Source organism: Anomaloglossus baeobatrachus, chromosome 11 (genome assembly GCF_048569485.1).
Source record: "Anomaloglossus baeobatrachus isolate aAnoBae1 chromosome 11, aAnoBae1.hap1, whole genome shotgun sequence".
NCBI lineage: Eukaryota > Metazoa > Chordata > Amphibia > Anura > Aromobatidae > Anomaloglossus > Anomaloglossus baeobatrachus.
The window spans coordinates 102,306,860-102,323,434 of record NC_134363.1 but is presented as its reverse complement, the minus strand read 5'-3'; the positions used below and the strand labels follow the sequence as shown (position 1 = coordinate 102,323,434).

The following is a 16,575-nucleotide window of genomic DNA, read 5'->3' as shown; positions in this document are numbered from 1 at the left end:
CCTCATTCAGAAAAGTCTATCAAAATATAAAAATAATTAGCACAATTCCTAAACGCTTTAAACAAAAAAAATGAAGAACACCACAATTACGTTTTTTGGCCACTGCAATTCCACAAAATTGTATAACAAGCGATCGAAGGGTCATAGCTATCCCAACATGGAATCAATAAAAATGTCTCAACCTGCAAAAATAAACCATCACACGGTTCCATCCAGTGAAAAATGAAAATATACCGGGTCTTGGAAAATGGCCACACAATTGCTCAATTTTTAGAAAATTTCAGATTTTTTTCACCACTAAAATAATAAAAAAAAAACCTGGACATTTTTGGTATCACTGTAATCATACTGATGAGGAGAATCATACTGTGAGATAATTTTATACCAGAAAATGTAAACCATAACAACAATTCCCAAAAAAAGTGTCAGAATTCTGGGGACAGAAAAATAAATAAACGAAAATGCAAAAATGAAATTTGGCTGCGTCTTGAATGGATTAAAGAGCGTAAAGGAGGTGGTTTGAATGTTTATATATTGTATTATGAGATGAGAAACAGTAAGATAGACATGTAATATGCAATATATATGATAGCTTTTGGTATTGCACATAGGGCAGCATGGTGGCTCAGTGGTTAGCACTGCAGTCTTGCATTGCTGGGGTCCTATTTTGAGATCCCACCAAGTATATCTGTAAGGACTTTGTTCTCCCTGTGTTTGAGTGGGTTTCCTCCGACACTCCAAGGATATAGTGAGAGGTAAGATAGCTGGTGCGCCCCAGTGGGAACAGTGATGATGTGTGTGGAGTGCTGTGGGATATGGTGGCGCTATATAAGTGAACATAATATAATGTCACACTGACTCCCAACTTAAAAAAACAAATAACTTTGAACTATTAAAATGTGACTTGACCAGTAACATGGAGATGAAAGGTTTTCTTAGCGAGCGGTATGGTATGATCCTTCTAAGCTAATTATACTACAGATTAATTGAGGAAACCTCGAAGAGGCTTATGTCTCCGGGGCTGGTCACAAAGGCGCCTAACTTATGAAACGTGTACAGTAATGAAACACACTGGAGCAAACCAATCCTTAATGGAAAGTCTTCTTATTATAGAAGGTTTTTCCTTACATTGCCATACTTGGTGCCACGGTGTGTGGGCACCCTTAGGATGTGACCTGCGTTTTCCATCACGTAATGCCAGCTTAGCTTTATATCGTTTTGCCGGAGAAACCACTGGAGTTTACTTGAACTTCACACACATCGGTCATTGTTACATGAGGGAACGAGCACTTGCCTGCATACAACAGACTGAGTTAGATTTTCCATGAAGTTTCTATTCATTTTCCATGGCCGTTTTTATCACTTCCTTTACTCATGTAGTACGTCTGGCAGACACCCAAGTGCTGTTTACTTTATTGCCTTCCTGACTGTGCTGTAACATCATGTCATAGGAGAAAATCCTCAGATTCTTAAGACAGGCCGGCATAAAATATTTGTAAGGGAGACCTTACGATAGCCAGGCAGAAACAAATGCTCGTCAGTACCGTATTCTGCATAGATTGATTATTATCTCTTTCTTCTAGGACCCTGATCAGCTTCCAAGATGTCATCTCGAAATTCATATAGAGATGATGCTGAACGCTACCTTTTTGTGGACCGGAACCCTATGAGCATCACTGCCACACAGGCTGACTGGACAGCGAAGAAGCAGGTTTGGGTACCCTCGGAAAAGCATGGATTCGAAGCCGCCAGCATCAAAGAAGAGCGGGGCGATGAGGTGGTGCTGGAGCTAGCAGAAAATGGCAAGAAAGTAGTGATCAACAAGGATGACATCCAGAAGATGAACCCACCCAAGTTTACCAAGGTGGAGGACATGGCCGAATTAACTTGTCTGAACGAGGCATCTGTCCTGCACAATCTGAAGGATCGCTACTACTCCGGACTCATCTACGTGAGTAATGCTTACATTAAGAGTCATGTTATTTAACGTTGTTTGAAGAGATGAGCAAATCTATTGCAGGACTTTGGTCCAGAGGACAGATTGGTAATCTGCGGCTGCAGGATAGGACCCCTCCGAACCACCTCCTGGCATCCATGTATCTTCTTTTGATTAGCTGGCCTGCCGCAACTGCGTTTGTGTGTCACGCAGCCATGGTGTCATACCAGGTCGGCTAATCAAAAGAGGAGCTGTGAATAATGGCAGGTAAGAGGTTGTTTGCAGGGCTCCTCTCCAGTGGCCATAGAGTACGGACATGTCTGCTAAACCAGGGTCCTGCAAATGAACTCGCATATTTCTGTTTGTAAGTTTTCGTTATGTGTGTGTAAAATGCAGAGGTAGCCAATATATTTCAAGCTGCACAGAATATGCAGTACAGACCAAAAGTTTGGACATACCTTCTCATTCAAAGAGTTTTCTTTATTTTCATGACTCTGAAAATTGTAGATTCACATTGAAGGCATCAGAACTATGAATTAACACATGTGGAATGAAATACTTAACAAAAAAGTGTGGAACAACTGATAATATGTCTTATATTCTAGGTTCTTCAAAGTAGTCTCCTTTTGCTTTGATTACTGCTTTGCACACTCTTGGCATTCTCTTGAGGAGCTTCAAGAGCTAGTCACCGGAAATGGTCTTTCAACAGTCTTGAAGGCGTTCCCAGAAATGCTTAGCACTTGTTGGCCCTTTTGCCTTCACTCTGCGGTCCAGTTCACCCCAAACAATCTCGATTGGGTTCAGGTCTGGTGACTTTGGTGGCCAGGTCATCTCACGTAGCACCCCATCACTCTCCTTCTTAGTCAGATAGCCCTTACACAGCCTGGAGGTGTGTTTGGGGTCATTGTCCTGTGGAAAAATAAATGATGGTCCAACTAAACGCAAACCGGATGGAATTGCATGCCGCTGCAAGATGCTGTGGTAGCCATGCTGGTTCAGTATGCCTTCAATTTTGAATAAATCTCCAACAGTGTCACCAGCAAAGCACCCCCGCACCATCACACCTTCTCCTCCATGCTTCACGGTGAGAAGCAGGCATGTAGAGTCCATCCGTTCACCTTTTCTGCGTCGTACAAAGACATGGTGGTTGGATCCAAAGATCTGAAATTTGGACTCATCAGACCAAAACACAGATTTTCACTGGTCTAATATCCATTCCTTGTATTCTTTAGCCCAAACAAGTCTCTTCTGCTTGTTGCCTGTCCTTAGCAGTGGTTTCCTAGTAGCTATTTTACCATGAAGGCCTGCTGCACAAAGTCTCCTCTTAACAGTTGTTCTATAGATGTGTCTGCTGCAAGAACTCTGTGTGGCATTGACCTGGTCTCTAATCTGAGCTGCTGTTTACCTGCGATTTCTGAGGCTGGTGACTCGGATAAACTTATCCTCCACAGCAGAGGTGTCTCTTCGTCTTCCTTTCCTGGGGTGGTCCTCATGTGAGCAAGGTTCTTTGTAGAGTTTCATGGTTTTTGCCACTGCACTTGGGGACACTTTCAAAATTTTCCCAATTTTTCGGACTGACTGCCCTTCATTTCTTAAAGTAATGATGGCCACTCATTTTTCTTTACTTAGCTGCTTTTTTCTTGCCATAATACAAATTCTATCAGTCTATTCAGTAGGACTATCAGCTGTGTTTCCACCAGACATCTGTACAACACAACTGATGGTCCCAACCCCATTTATAAGGTAAGAAATCCCACTTATTAAAGGGAACCTGTCATCAAAAATTTAGCTTGAAACCTAAAAGATACCCCCTCTGCAGCTCCTGGGCTGCATTCTGGCAAGGTTCCTGTTGTCCTTGTGCCCCCTGTCTGACCAAAATAAAGACTTTATAAAGTGGTACCTTTTTTGTATTCAAATCTTGATAATGGTACACGGGGGCGGCCCCTCTGGTGGCCGTTAGTCTGCCTCCTGTCGCTTTAGGCCGTCCCCCATCGCTCCATTCCTTACTTCAGGATGCCGCCCACTGCGCCCGAGGTGCCGCGCACGCGAGGACCGCTGGTGACGTGTGCGAAGGCATGAGGTTATGGGCGGCGCTGTGATTGCATCGCAAGTGCCCGCCCATCATCTCGTGTCCACGCTCTCCCCTCTGCCTCCAGCGTTCTGCACAAGCGCTGGCCAGATGACCCAACGTTGGAACGTTCTGCACAGAACGCTGGAGGCAGAGGGGAAAAGGCGGGCATGAGATGATGGGCGGGCACTTGCGATGCAATCACAGCGCCTCCCATAGTCTTGTGCCTGCGACACACGTGACCAGCGGTCCTCGCGTGCGCGGCACCTCGGGCGCAGTGGGCGGCGTCCTGAAGTATGGAATGGAGCGATGGGGGACGGCCTAAAGCGACAGGCGGCAGAATAACGGCCACCAGAGAGAGCCCGCCCCCGTGTACCATTATCAAGATCTGAATACAAAAAGGTACCACTTTACAAAGTCTTTATTTTGGTCAGAAAGGGAGCACAAGGACAACAGGAACATTGCTAGAATGCAGCCCAGGAGCTGCAGAGGGAGAAATGTTTAGGTTTCAAGCTAAATGTCTGATGACAGGTTCCCTTTAAACCTGACAGGGCACACCTGTGAAGTGAAAAACATTTCCGGTGACTAGCTCTTGAAGCTCAAGAGTGTGCAAAGCAGTAATCAAATCAAAAGGTGGCTACTTTGAAGAGCCTAGAATAAAAGACATATTTTCAGTTGTTTCACACTTGTTTGATAAGTATTTCAATTCACATGTGTTAATTCATAGTTCTGATGCCATCAATGTGAATATATATGTATATATATATATATTTCTGCAACCAGATGGCGGACTGCTTCCAAAGTGCTACAATATAATACAAGATTTGGTAACAATCCTAATTGGTTGAGGCAGAGGATTGCTGGTTTCTTTTAGGGACACCGGCGTTTTACACACTGCTCGTCATCTGACTTTGCTAGTCTACATGCAGTGGAGTAATCTGCAGCAAATGTATAAGACCACGTGCACACGTTCAGTATTTGGTGAATATTTATCTCAGTATTCGGAAGCCAACACCAGAAGTCAGTAAAAAATACAGAAGTGGTGCCCATGTTTCTATTCTACTTTTCCTCTGATTGTTCCGCTCTGCATTTTGACTTACAAATACTGAGGTAAAAAAACCTCACCAAATATTCAACATGTGCACGATGCCTGCGGGGCTTAAAGGGTTATTGCTATCCCAATGTGTAGTAGGTATAATAAAAATAATAAAAACTATTGAAACAGAGAAATAATATTAGCAAATACCTCCAATTAGAAATGTAGTATAGTTATTCTGATTCACTATGTTGCTTACCTAATGTGCAGGGCATTGCAGCCTAGGTATCCATGGTTACGAGAAGATGGAGAGATTAATCTCTCCATCTTCTACATTGCTTGTTTTAGTGTATATAGGACTGTACTGATAACATCCGAGTGCAGTCCGATGTTTCACACGCAGCCATAGACTTGTATGGGTGCGCATAATCTAAGATACACTGCCAATCGCAGCATGCCGCAGTTTTTTCTCAGTCCGATTAGAACTGAGGAAAAACTCGCAGATGTGACCTGCATTATTGGCTAACATTGGTCTGATTGCAGTGCGAGATATATGTTAGTGTGAGCGACCCCTTAGTTAGTTAGTTGCACCTGGTTGTAACCATGGAGATACCTAAGCTACTGCAATGCCCTGCAGATGAAGTAAGCAACATCGCTAATCAGGAGAACTAGACTACATTTCTCATTGGAGGTATTAGCTGATATCATTATTACACCTACTACGTATCTTGAATATTCCTTTAAGTCTCCTAATATATATGTTGCCTCATTCCCTGACTCGTAGAAAAGCAAATCTATGAGAAGATGTTTTGGGCTATAGTTTCTGCCAGGTTCTTAATACTGAGAGCAGCGTATATATATATGTTTTCTAATGAAAAAAGTTGCAGATTTTTGTGCAGAACAGTTAGGCTATGTGCCCACGGGCGCTCGTACCTGCGGATGTATCCGCAGGTACGAGCGCATGTTTCCGCAGCTATTTTTAGCTGCGAGATTACAGCGGAATAGCTGCGGGAAACATGCGGACATTCATGCGAATTACCTGCGGACGTCCCGGCCTCTTATCTCCATAGCGGAGGGCCGGGACATCCGCAGGTAATTCCGCATGAATAATTGACATGCAATTATACATGCAGATGCCTACATCCGCAGCATGTTCGGCAGCCGCACTTTCCGCAGCGTGGACACAACACTCCCCTTGTCCCATAGGATAACATGGGGAGTGACTGTACATGCTGAAACCTGCGGATTTATCTGGAAAATCCAGATAAATCCGCATGTTTTCCGCGGCAAAATCCGCAGAAGCAAGCTCCCGTTGGCACATAACCTTATACTCCCAAATTTGCAACTTTGTCCACTAGAGAGAAGTGAATCTCCCTATAAGTAAGCATCCGATATTTCACCTCTGTAACTGCGGCCCCTGATATCAAGGCTCGGGGACCACAGACTCCTCGTATGAGCATATTGCAGCTTGTGCTGTGTGATATAGGCCTGGTTTATGTAAAGCGTCCCCATTGTGGTGCTTATTTCCTCCGTCATTAGAGTAGGTACTTAAGGCTGAGCCTCTCATTTCCCTTCTACCTGTTTTCCACATTCCTGCACTGGGCTCCGTATACCGGCCGTAGTGACCTCGGGATAGTATTGTGCTCAGAGACAGGTGGATGCCTGCCCAGACTTGTACTTCAGGCAGGTGGATTAGTTTGCTGTTGTCTCTATGATACTCTGGAATGTAATGAGCTTGTACGAAAACAGGATCTCACATAACACCTGTGCTAAGAATTCACGGCTGGTATCGGGCCGCTCCAAACGTCACGTCAGTATGTTTCTTAAGACACATTTCCATCATGCTTTTTCTGTCTTTAGGTTTCATTCTCTGTTTAGTCTTAGTCACTAAGGTTTTGCTCCCCCATCCAAGAGCAGCATGATGGAGTCAGAAACCCTGATTCCAGCGATGTGTCACTTACATTACCAGTTTCTGTAAGTTTAATTAAAGGGAACCTGTCATCAGAAATTTTGCCCAAAACCTAAACACTTCCCCCTCTGCAGCTCCTGGGCTGCATTCTAGGAAGGTCCTGTTATTATTGTGCACCATGTGAGACCAAAATAAAGCCTTTATAAAGTTCTACCTTTTTGTATGCAGCTTCTGTAAATCTGACACGGGGGCGGGCTCTCTGGCGTCCGTTATTCTGCCTCCTGGTCCTGTATGCCGCCCCCATCGCTCCTTTCCATATCTGATGCACCGCCCACTGCTCCAGCCATCCCCGCGCATGCCCAGTGCCAGTCTCACAGGACTGAGCAGTGTGACCGCTGGTGACGTGTGCGCAGGCAAGTGATTATGGACGGGACTGTGACTGTTATCAGCAAGTACCCGGCCATAATCTCGTGAGCGCGCAAACCTCTCCAGCATTCACACTGAGCTCAGTGTAGATGCTAGACTGTATGGGCTGCTTCCAGGGATGACGTCCCTTTGTCATGTGATAGGGGCGTGTTCGAAATACTATCACATGACAAAGGGACGTCATCCCTGGAAGCAGCCCATACAGTCTAGCATCTACACTGAGCTCAGTGTGACGCTGGAGAGGTTTGCGCGCTCACGAGATTATGGCCGGGTACTTGCTGATAACAGTCACAGTCCCGTCCATAATCACTTGCCTGCGCACACGTCACCAGCCGTCACACTGCTCAGTCCTGTGAGACTGGCACTGGGCATGCGCGGGGATGGCTGGAGCAGTGGGCGGTGCATCAGATATGGAAAGGAGCGATGGGGGCGGCATACAGGACCAGGAGGCAGAATAACGGACGGCAGAGAGCCCGCCCCCGTGTCACATTTACAGAAGCTGCATACAAAAAGGTAGAACTTTATAAAGGCTTTATTTTGGTCTCACATGGGGCACAATAATAACAGGGACCTTCCTAGAATGCAGCCCAGGAGCTGCAGAGGGGGAATCTTTTAGCTTTTGGGCGAAATTTCTGATGACAGGTTCCCTTTAAAGACTTTTGTTTCTCCTATAGATCTACCATTATCTGAATGCTGAGCTGTATATAACCCCGCCCACACCACTGATTGGCAGCTTTCTATATATACTGTGCATTAGCAGAAAGCTGCCAATCAGTGGGGTGGGTGTGGCTGGACTACCTGACACTAGGGTTGCTAGTCCTCTAGTGATCATCTCCTACTTATAAAACACTGATTTTATTAGCAGCCCAGTAAGTGACATATCACTGGAATCGGGGTCTCTGTCTCTACATCATGCTGCTCTAAGATTAGGTAGGGAAAACCTGATGACAGATTCCTGTAAAAGTAAATACACAGTACAAAATGCTTCTGCACATTGTGGATGTGATAGGCTGTGTGTGCAGCTCTGGGTGCTCATCAGCATTGCATATGGGTGACAAAGCTGACTGACATTGCATTATTCTGGCCTGTAACAGTACCCGAGTAGTGCATGTTGATATTTTTGTGACGTGAACAGGCATTGTGACTATATCAGGTCCGTGTGCTCTCTGTGTGCAGTCTGTTGTGCACACGGACAATATACGCACCGATTATACACTTGTCTGAACAAGACCTTAGACATGCTGATTTTCTTGTAGACACCTGCAGCAAAGAAATCTTCAGTGAAAAATGTAGATGTGAATGTACCTTTATATCTTCAAGCATACAAGTAACTCCTCACAACATTCATGCACAGTAAGACTAGAAATGGTTCACAGCCCCACACCCTAAAAAAAATAGCTGCACCGACTGCTTTGACCAGTCTGAACTGACGCTGTCCCCGCACTAAATCTTCGTTTTTGCTGAGCTGTTCACACTGCCGGCTGAAGATTAGAAGCCTCGTCCTACATTTTCTGAGGCGTTTCCCTCAGCTGTCATAAAGCATTTTGAAGAGTCCTTTTGCTCAGGTGTAGACGGTGGAAAATGACTCGCACGAGGGCAGACTCTGAGGAAGGTGTGCTCTCCGATATCAGACCTGCCCAGCACCAAGAGGCCGACCGCAGACATTACTGTGAGCCAAGCCTGGAGGGGAGAGAACCTGCTCCATAACCTGTTCATAAGGGAGGAAAATGGGACTCGAGGTCTCTTCAGGAGGCATGGTAGAAGAAAAATCACCGGGTCTACAGATAATATGGAGACATGTCAGGACAACCACTGAACCTGGGATACTGGATTATCAAATTATTGGATAGATGAGCTGCTTCTCGTTAGGGAACGTTCACACTGGACTTTTCCACTCATTAATTCCTGCAGTAGAAAATGTGAAGCGATATCTGCACCAAATTTCAAAGAATAAAATCCAATCAGTTTCATAAAATGTCACCCACGTCACTATTACCATAGTAAGCAGAAAAATCTGCTGCTTTTATGACTTGTGTGAACACAGCCTCAGACCACTGGTACATCAGAGGAAGGCCCTGTCACCACTGTGGGCCTGTCACGGGAGCAGGGGTTGTCCAAAGCTGTCTGCCCTTTACAGGATACAGATTACCATATTCTGATCATTTCAGGTGGGAATAGGAGGAAATTGAGCACTGGCTTGTCACCAAAATAGGGCCGCACGAAACCCAATAACCAGCTACATGTCACTTAAAAAAATATGGCATTTCTGGACCTCTATAGAGAGGAAAGTAGAAAATCTGCCTTATCTTTAGCTTCTCTGCCATCATCGCGACTCCCAAACTGCAGAAAGGTAAATTATTCATAGTGCACTGCTGCAATGTTGTCATGTGTTTGCATTACTGATGGCAGTCTTTTTCCAGCAGCACAATGACTGGTGCTTTGTATGAAAGAGTTAAATCATATGAGGGACATAATTATAGTTTGCTCTGCCTGTTTGTTCCAAAGTCTGCAGAGAATACAGAATGCATCCATCATCATGGTGCAGCACAGGTCATGGGTGTACTCATCATCCTCTGCAGGTACTATAGTGCAGCACAGGTCATGGGTGTACTCATCATCCTCTGCAGGTACTATAGTGCAGCACAGGTCATGGGTGTACTCATCATCCTCTGCAGGTACTATAGTGCTGCACTGGTCATGGGTGTACTCATCATCCTCTGCAGGTACTATAGTGCTGCACAGGTCATGGGTGTACTCATCATCCTCTGCAGGTACTATAGTGCAGCACAGGTCATGGGTGTACTCATCATCCTCTGCAGGTACTATAGTGCTGCACTGGTCATGGGTGTACTCATCATCCTCTGCAGGTACTATAGTGCTGCACTGGTCATGGGTGTACTCATCATCCTCTGCAGGTATTATAGTGCTGCACTGGTCATGGGTGTACTCATCATCCTCTGCAGGTACTATAGTGCTGCACTGGTCATGGGTGTACTCATCATCCTCTGCAGGTACTATAGTGCTGCACTGGTCATGGGTGTACTCATCATCCTCTGCAGGTATTATATTGCAGCACAGGTCATTGGTGTACTCATCATCCTCTGCAGGTATTATATTGCAGCACAGGTCATGGGTGTACTCATCATCCTCTGCAGGTATTATAGTGCTGCACAGGTCATGGGTGTACTCATCATCCTCTGCAGGTATTATAGTGCTGCACTGGTCATGGGTGTACTCATCATCCTCTGCAGGTATTATAGTGCTGCACTGGTCATGGGTGTACTCATCATCCTCTGCAGGTATTATATTGCAGCACAGGTCATTGGTGTACTCATCATCCTCTGCAGGTATTATAGTGCTGCACTGGTCATGGGTGTACTCATCATCCTCTGCAGGTATTATATTGCAGCACAGGTCATTGGTGTACTCATCATCCTCTGCAGGTATTATATTGCAGCACAGGTCATTGGTGTACTCATCATCCTCTGCAGGTATTATATTGCAGCACAGGTCATTGGTGTACTCATCATCCTCTGCAGGTATTATATTGCAGCACAGGTCATTGGTGTACTCATCATCCTCTGCAGGTATTATATTGCAGCACAGGTCATGGGTGTACTCATCATCCTCTGCAGGTATTATAGTGCTGCACAGCTCATGGGTGTACTCATCATCCTCTGCAGGTATTATATTGCAGCACAGGTCATGGGTGTACTCATCATCCTCTGCAGGTATTATAGTGCTGCACAGGTCATGGGTGTACTCATCATCCTCTGCAGGTATTATATTGCAGCACAGGTCATGGGTGTACTCATCATCCTCTGCAGGTATTATAGTGCTGCACAGGTCATGGGTGTACTCATCATCCTCTGCAGGTATTATATTGCAGCACAGGTCATTGGTGTACTCATCATCCTCTGCAGGTATTATATTGCAGCACAGGTCATGGGTGTACTCATCATCCTCTGCAGGTATTATAGTGCTGCACAGGTCATGGGTGTACTCATCATCCTCTGCAGGTATTATAGTGCAGCACGGGTCATGGGTATACACATCACCCTCTGCAGGTATTATAGTGCAGCACGGGTCATGGGTGTACTCATCATCCTCTGCAGGTATTATAGTGCAGCACGGGTCATGGGTGTACTTATCATCCTCTGCAGGTATGATGCAGCACGGGTCATGGGTGTACTCATCATCCTCTGCAGGTATGATGCGGCACGGGTCATGGGTGTACTCATCATCCTCTGCAGTATTAGGCCAGATTCACACTAGCATATGAATCACAGGAGTGCAATGTGAGAAAATCTTACAATGTACTCGGCCCAATGTTAGTCAATGATGCAGGTCAGATCTGTGAGTTTTTTTCTCACTGATGTAAAAATCTCAGCATTCTGTGATTTCACTCCGAGCACCAATACAAGTCTGAGTGTGAGAGGAAAAGTGGATGGCAAGTGACCCATCCATATGCCGTCAATGTTATACAGTGACAGGAAGAATGCAGGTTTAAATCCGCGCCAAACCACAGGTATCCAGTTGTTGTTAGTAAATCTCTTTTCTTTATTAACACAGGTCCTCAGGACAATGTACAGAGAATACTATAGTATTCTCTGTACATTGTCCTGAGGAAGGGGATGAATATGTCCCTGAAACGCGTAGACCTGTGTTAATAAAGAAAAGAGATTTACTAACAACAACTGGATTCCTGTGGTTTGGCGCAGATTTAAACCTGCATTCCTCCTGTCCTTGAATTATCTCCTCACTGCAGGACCGCTGCCTCCCACACCATCTCTACGTAAACTTGCATGCATGCTAAGGGGTTGTGAGTGGCACAACCCCACCAGGTGAGTGTTCCCACTAACATCCACCCCCCACGTGTTTTGCCGGGTAAGACCCTATTTGCGCCTTATCTTTCCACAGCTTTTTTTCATCCTTCGGACCCTGGAATTGGAGTCAATGTTATACAGATACACTACATTCTGCAGCATAGGACACTAAGTGATTGTGGAACAATAGTTGCTGAGAAAAAAACCTATTGCATTTAGATGTCATATGGATGGTAGGAGAGAAAAAAATCTCACACTCTCATGATACATGGAATACCAAAAGGATGTCACTCGTCCCGCTCTACTGGATCTAAGGATTTCTTTGCCCCCCCCAAAAAAAAGTGACGTGGGCTTCACCATATTTTTCTATGCTAGCCAGGTACAGCAGGCAGCTACGGGCTGCCCCCAACCCCCAGCTGCCTATTTGTACCCGTCTGGGAACTAAAAATCTAGGGAAGCCCTTTTTTTTTTTATTTCATGAATTTCATGAAATAATTAAAAAAAAAAATGACATGGGCTTTGCCCAATTTTTGAGTCCAGCCAGGTACAACTAGACAGCTGGGGATTGGAATCCGCAATGCAGAGTGCCCAAGCTTTCTGGGCACCCCAGATGCGAATTGCAGTCCGCAGCCACCGCAGAAAATGGCGCTTTCATAGAAGCGCCATCTTCTGGCGCTGTATCCAACTCTTCCAGCTGCCCTGATGCCGGGTGGCTCACTGGGTAATAATGGGGTTAGGGCTAGGTGTGTATTATCAGCTAGCCCTAAGCCCAAAATTCATGGTGTCACGCCAATATTAGACATGGCCACCATGAATTTCTAGTAAAGATAAAAAAAAACACAACACAGAAAAATATTTTTATTAGAAATAAAACACAACACAATTAGTGACTCCATCTTTATTGAAATAAAGAACCCCCTCCGCAGTAATCCTGGGTCAAGGGTCCCGCGCCGTCCAATCTGGATCCAATATTATCTGAAAAAAAACCCCAAAAAACTACACACTTCAGTGCAGCGTCGGACTGGCTACCGGAGGAAACTCCAGTAATGCCAGGCCTGGATTCAGGACACACACAGCGTGCGCACACCACACACACAGCGTGCGCACACACACACTGCGCGCGCACACACACACTGCGCGCGCACACACACACTGCGCGCGCACACACACTGTGTGCACACACACACACACTGGGCGCGCACACACACACTGCGCGCGCACACACTGCGCGTACACATACACACTGCGCGCACACATACACACTGCGCGCACACACACACTGCACACACACACACAGCGTGCGCACACCACACACAGCGTGCTCACACCACACACACAGCGTGCGCACACCACACACACCGCGTGCGCACGCGCGCACACACACACTGCGGACACACACACACACTGCGCGCACACACACACTGCGCACACACACACACTGCGCACACACACACTGCGCACACACACACTGCGCACACACACACTGCGCACACACACACTGCGCACACACTGCGCACACCACACACAGCGTGCGCACACACCACACACAGCGTGCGCACACACCACACACAGCATGCGCACACACCACACACAGCGTGTGCACACACCACACACAGCGTGCGCACACACACCATACACAGTGTGCGCACACACACACCACACACTGCGCATGCACACACACTGCGCACACACACTGCACAGAATCACACACATAGCACAGACACACACACACACATACTGCGCACACACACACTGCGCACACACACACTGCACAGAATCACACACATAGCACAGACACACACACACACTGCGCACACACACACTGCGCACACACACACACTGCACAGAATCACACACATAGCACAGACACACACACACACTGCGCACACACACACATCGCACACACACACATCGCACACACAATGCACAGAATCACACACATAGCACAGACACACACACTGCACACACACATAGCACAGACACACAGCTGTGAGTGCTTTCCTGCGGTGACCTGGCATTCAGAAGGTGAGCTCAGGTCAACGCAGGGGCGCACACACAGCATTGTGAACTCACCTCACCTGAGCCCCGGTGTCCTAGGCGGCTGCTGTGCTGGTAGCGTAGCAATCGCGTCCTCCTGTCAGCTGATCTCCAATCCTGTTGTAACCGCGCGCGCTCCCGCGGTCACAACGGGATCTGAAGAAGCAAGGGCGCATGCGCCGCCCTCTCGTGCACCCGGCTGCACAGTACAGCGGGCTTCAGTAACATGGTGCCGGAGAGATAAGCGCTATGCGCAGGCGCCAAGTCCGACGTCATGTCACTGAAGAGGGAAATTTAAATACAGCCAGAGAGAGGGAGGAACAGGCAGCGGGGGGAGGGGGGGCGGAGATACACGTGCATAACCCGCCCGGACATCAGGAGAGAGGGAGGAACAGGCTGGTGGGGGGGCGGGGAACACGTGCATAACACGCCTGGACATTAGGAGAGAGGTGCACACGTCAATCAAAAAGTGCACAAATTTTCAAACTTTATAAAGTTGGATTTCGCTGCCTAAACACCCGAGCTGCACCCTAATGGTATGTACACACTGTGCCTGATAGTGCCAGTACTGCACTGGCTGCAGCTTATACACGAAAATGCTGATGGTTGGTTCCCTTTAAGAAGCCCTCCTACTCTGCGCTCATTACCTGTATTAATTGCACCTGTTTGAACTCGTTATCTGTATAAAAGACACTTGTCCACACACTCAATCACACTCCAACCTCTCCACGATGGCCAAGCCAAAGAGCTGTCTAAGGACACCATGGACATAATTGTAGATCTGCACAAAGCTGGGATGGGCTACAGGACATTTTGGCCTACAGAGATTTTGGCCAACAACTTCCTTCCCTCAGTAAGAACGTTGAAGATGTATTGTGTGGCTGGGTCTTCCTGCATGACAATGACCCGAAACTCACAGCCAGGACAGCTAAGGAGTGGCTCCGTAAGAAGCATTTCAAGGTCCTGGAGTGGCCAAGCCAGTCTTCAGGCCTGAACCCAATAGAAAATCTTTGGAAAGAGCTGAAACTCAATGTTGTCCAGCAACAGCCCGAAACCTGAAAGATCTGGAGAAGATCTGTATGGAGGAGTGGGCCAAAATCCCTGCTGCAATGTGTGCAAACCTGATCATGAACTACAGGAAATGTGTGACCTCTGTAGGTTTCTGTACCAAATATTTACCGTACTTCTGTTTTTCTATTGTATCAAATACTTATTTCATACAATAAAATGCACATTAATTATTTAAAAATCGTGTAATGTGATTTTTGGTATTTTTTTTATTCTGTCACAGTTGAAGTGTACCTTTGATAAAAAATACAGACCTCTCCATTCTTATGAAATACATATTTTCCCCACTGTACATGTCTACGTTAACTTCTTTGCCAGGAAGATTATTCTTTTCATGCCATCACGGAAAGTTATAAATGTAGCTGTAAATAACCTTCCGAAGCTGCAGACGTTCAGAGGTCTTGCTGTGTCAGGAGCAGAACAGTGAATATAAAAGTGGCTGTTTATCCCTGACGTCATTCTCACCAGTGGCGCCTATGGCTAGAATGGAGTCCATTGGATTTCTGTCAGGCTCCACATTGTACTAGACAACATAGATAACCTCACACCAAGGCCTAGGTGAAGATTGCCTCTCCTGACTTGGCCATGTCCCATATTCTTCCAATATCTTACACATGTATCATGCCTATAGTAAGAATAGTGAGGGACATACAATACGCATTATACGCTTTACCACCTCATAACGCTCATCCCAAATAATGTGCAATGATGAACACATTGGGGCAGTTTGATTTATCTCTCATCAGGTGGGCTGAAGAGAACGTTTATGGGAGCTGTATGGTTTCTGCCACCCTGATATATTAATAAGATGAGTATATAGTTCATATATTTCCCATGAGTCATAGCGCGAAATGCATTTTCTTTTTCTCATTGGAGAAGACATCACTATTGCCTTACTCTTTATTCTAATATTGTGATTCATTACCATTATTATCACAATTATTCTTTCTGACTTGCCGGGGTTCTCATTAAGAACAGGCAAGCCCTAGATTTCTTGGCACATGTAGCAATCATACATAGATTATGCAAAGTAGGCCAACACATCGGATAAAGCCTGTGAGGTGGTGACAGAATGCCACGGGTTTGCTATACGGTGACCTAAGCATGGCAGCAGACTGTGTCACCCATCTTACATGATGGTGGTTGTGTGGTGGCCAAAGCATTTCTAACAGTCGTCCTTAGCTCCGTCCTTTCCATGCAGTCCCATGTACAGTAGGTAGTACAGCTCCTCATTTTCTTGTGTAGCCACCTGGTTGCCCATATCTAATG

At 46.1% G+C, this 16,575-nt stretch overlaps 1 protein-coding gene across 13 annotated transcripts in view; it reads left to right on the top strand.

The window, feature by feature from the left end:
* The window catches only part of LOC142256901 (myosin-10-like), a 304,675-nt gene that overhangs the window by 185,285 nt on the left and 102,815 nt on the right, over positions 1 to 16,575 (top strand). For all 13 annotated transcript variants that reach the window (XM_075328868.1, XM_075328880.1, XM_075328877.1 and 10 more), the window contains exon 2: positions 1,584 to 1,951. In XM_075328868.1, coding sequence (XP_075184983.1) covers positions 1,604 to 1,951 — 348 coding nt within the window. In that variant the 5' untranslated portion in view covers positions 1,584 to 1,603. The remainder of the gene's footprint in view (positions 1 to 1,583; positions 1,952 to 16,575) is intronic.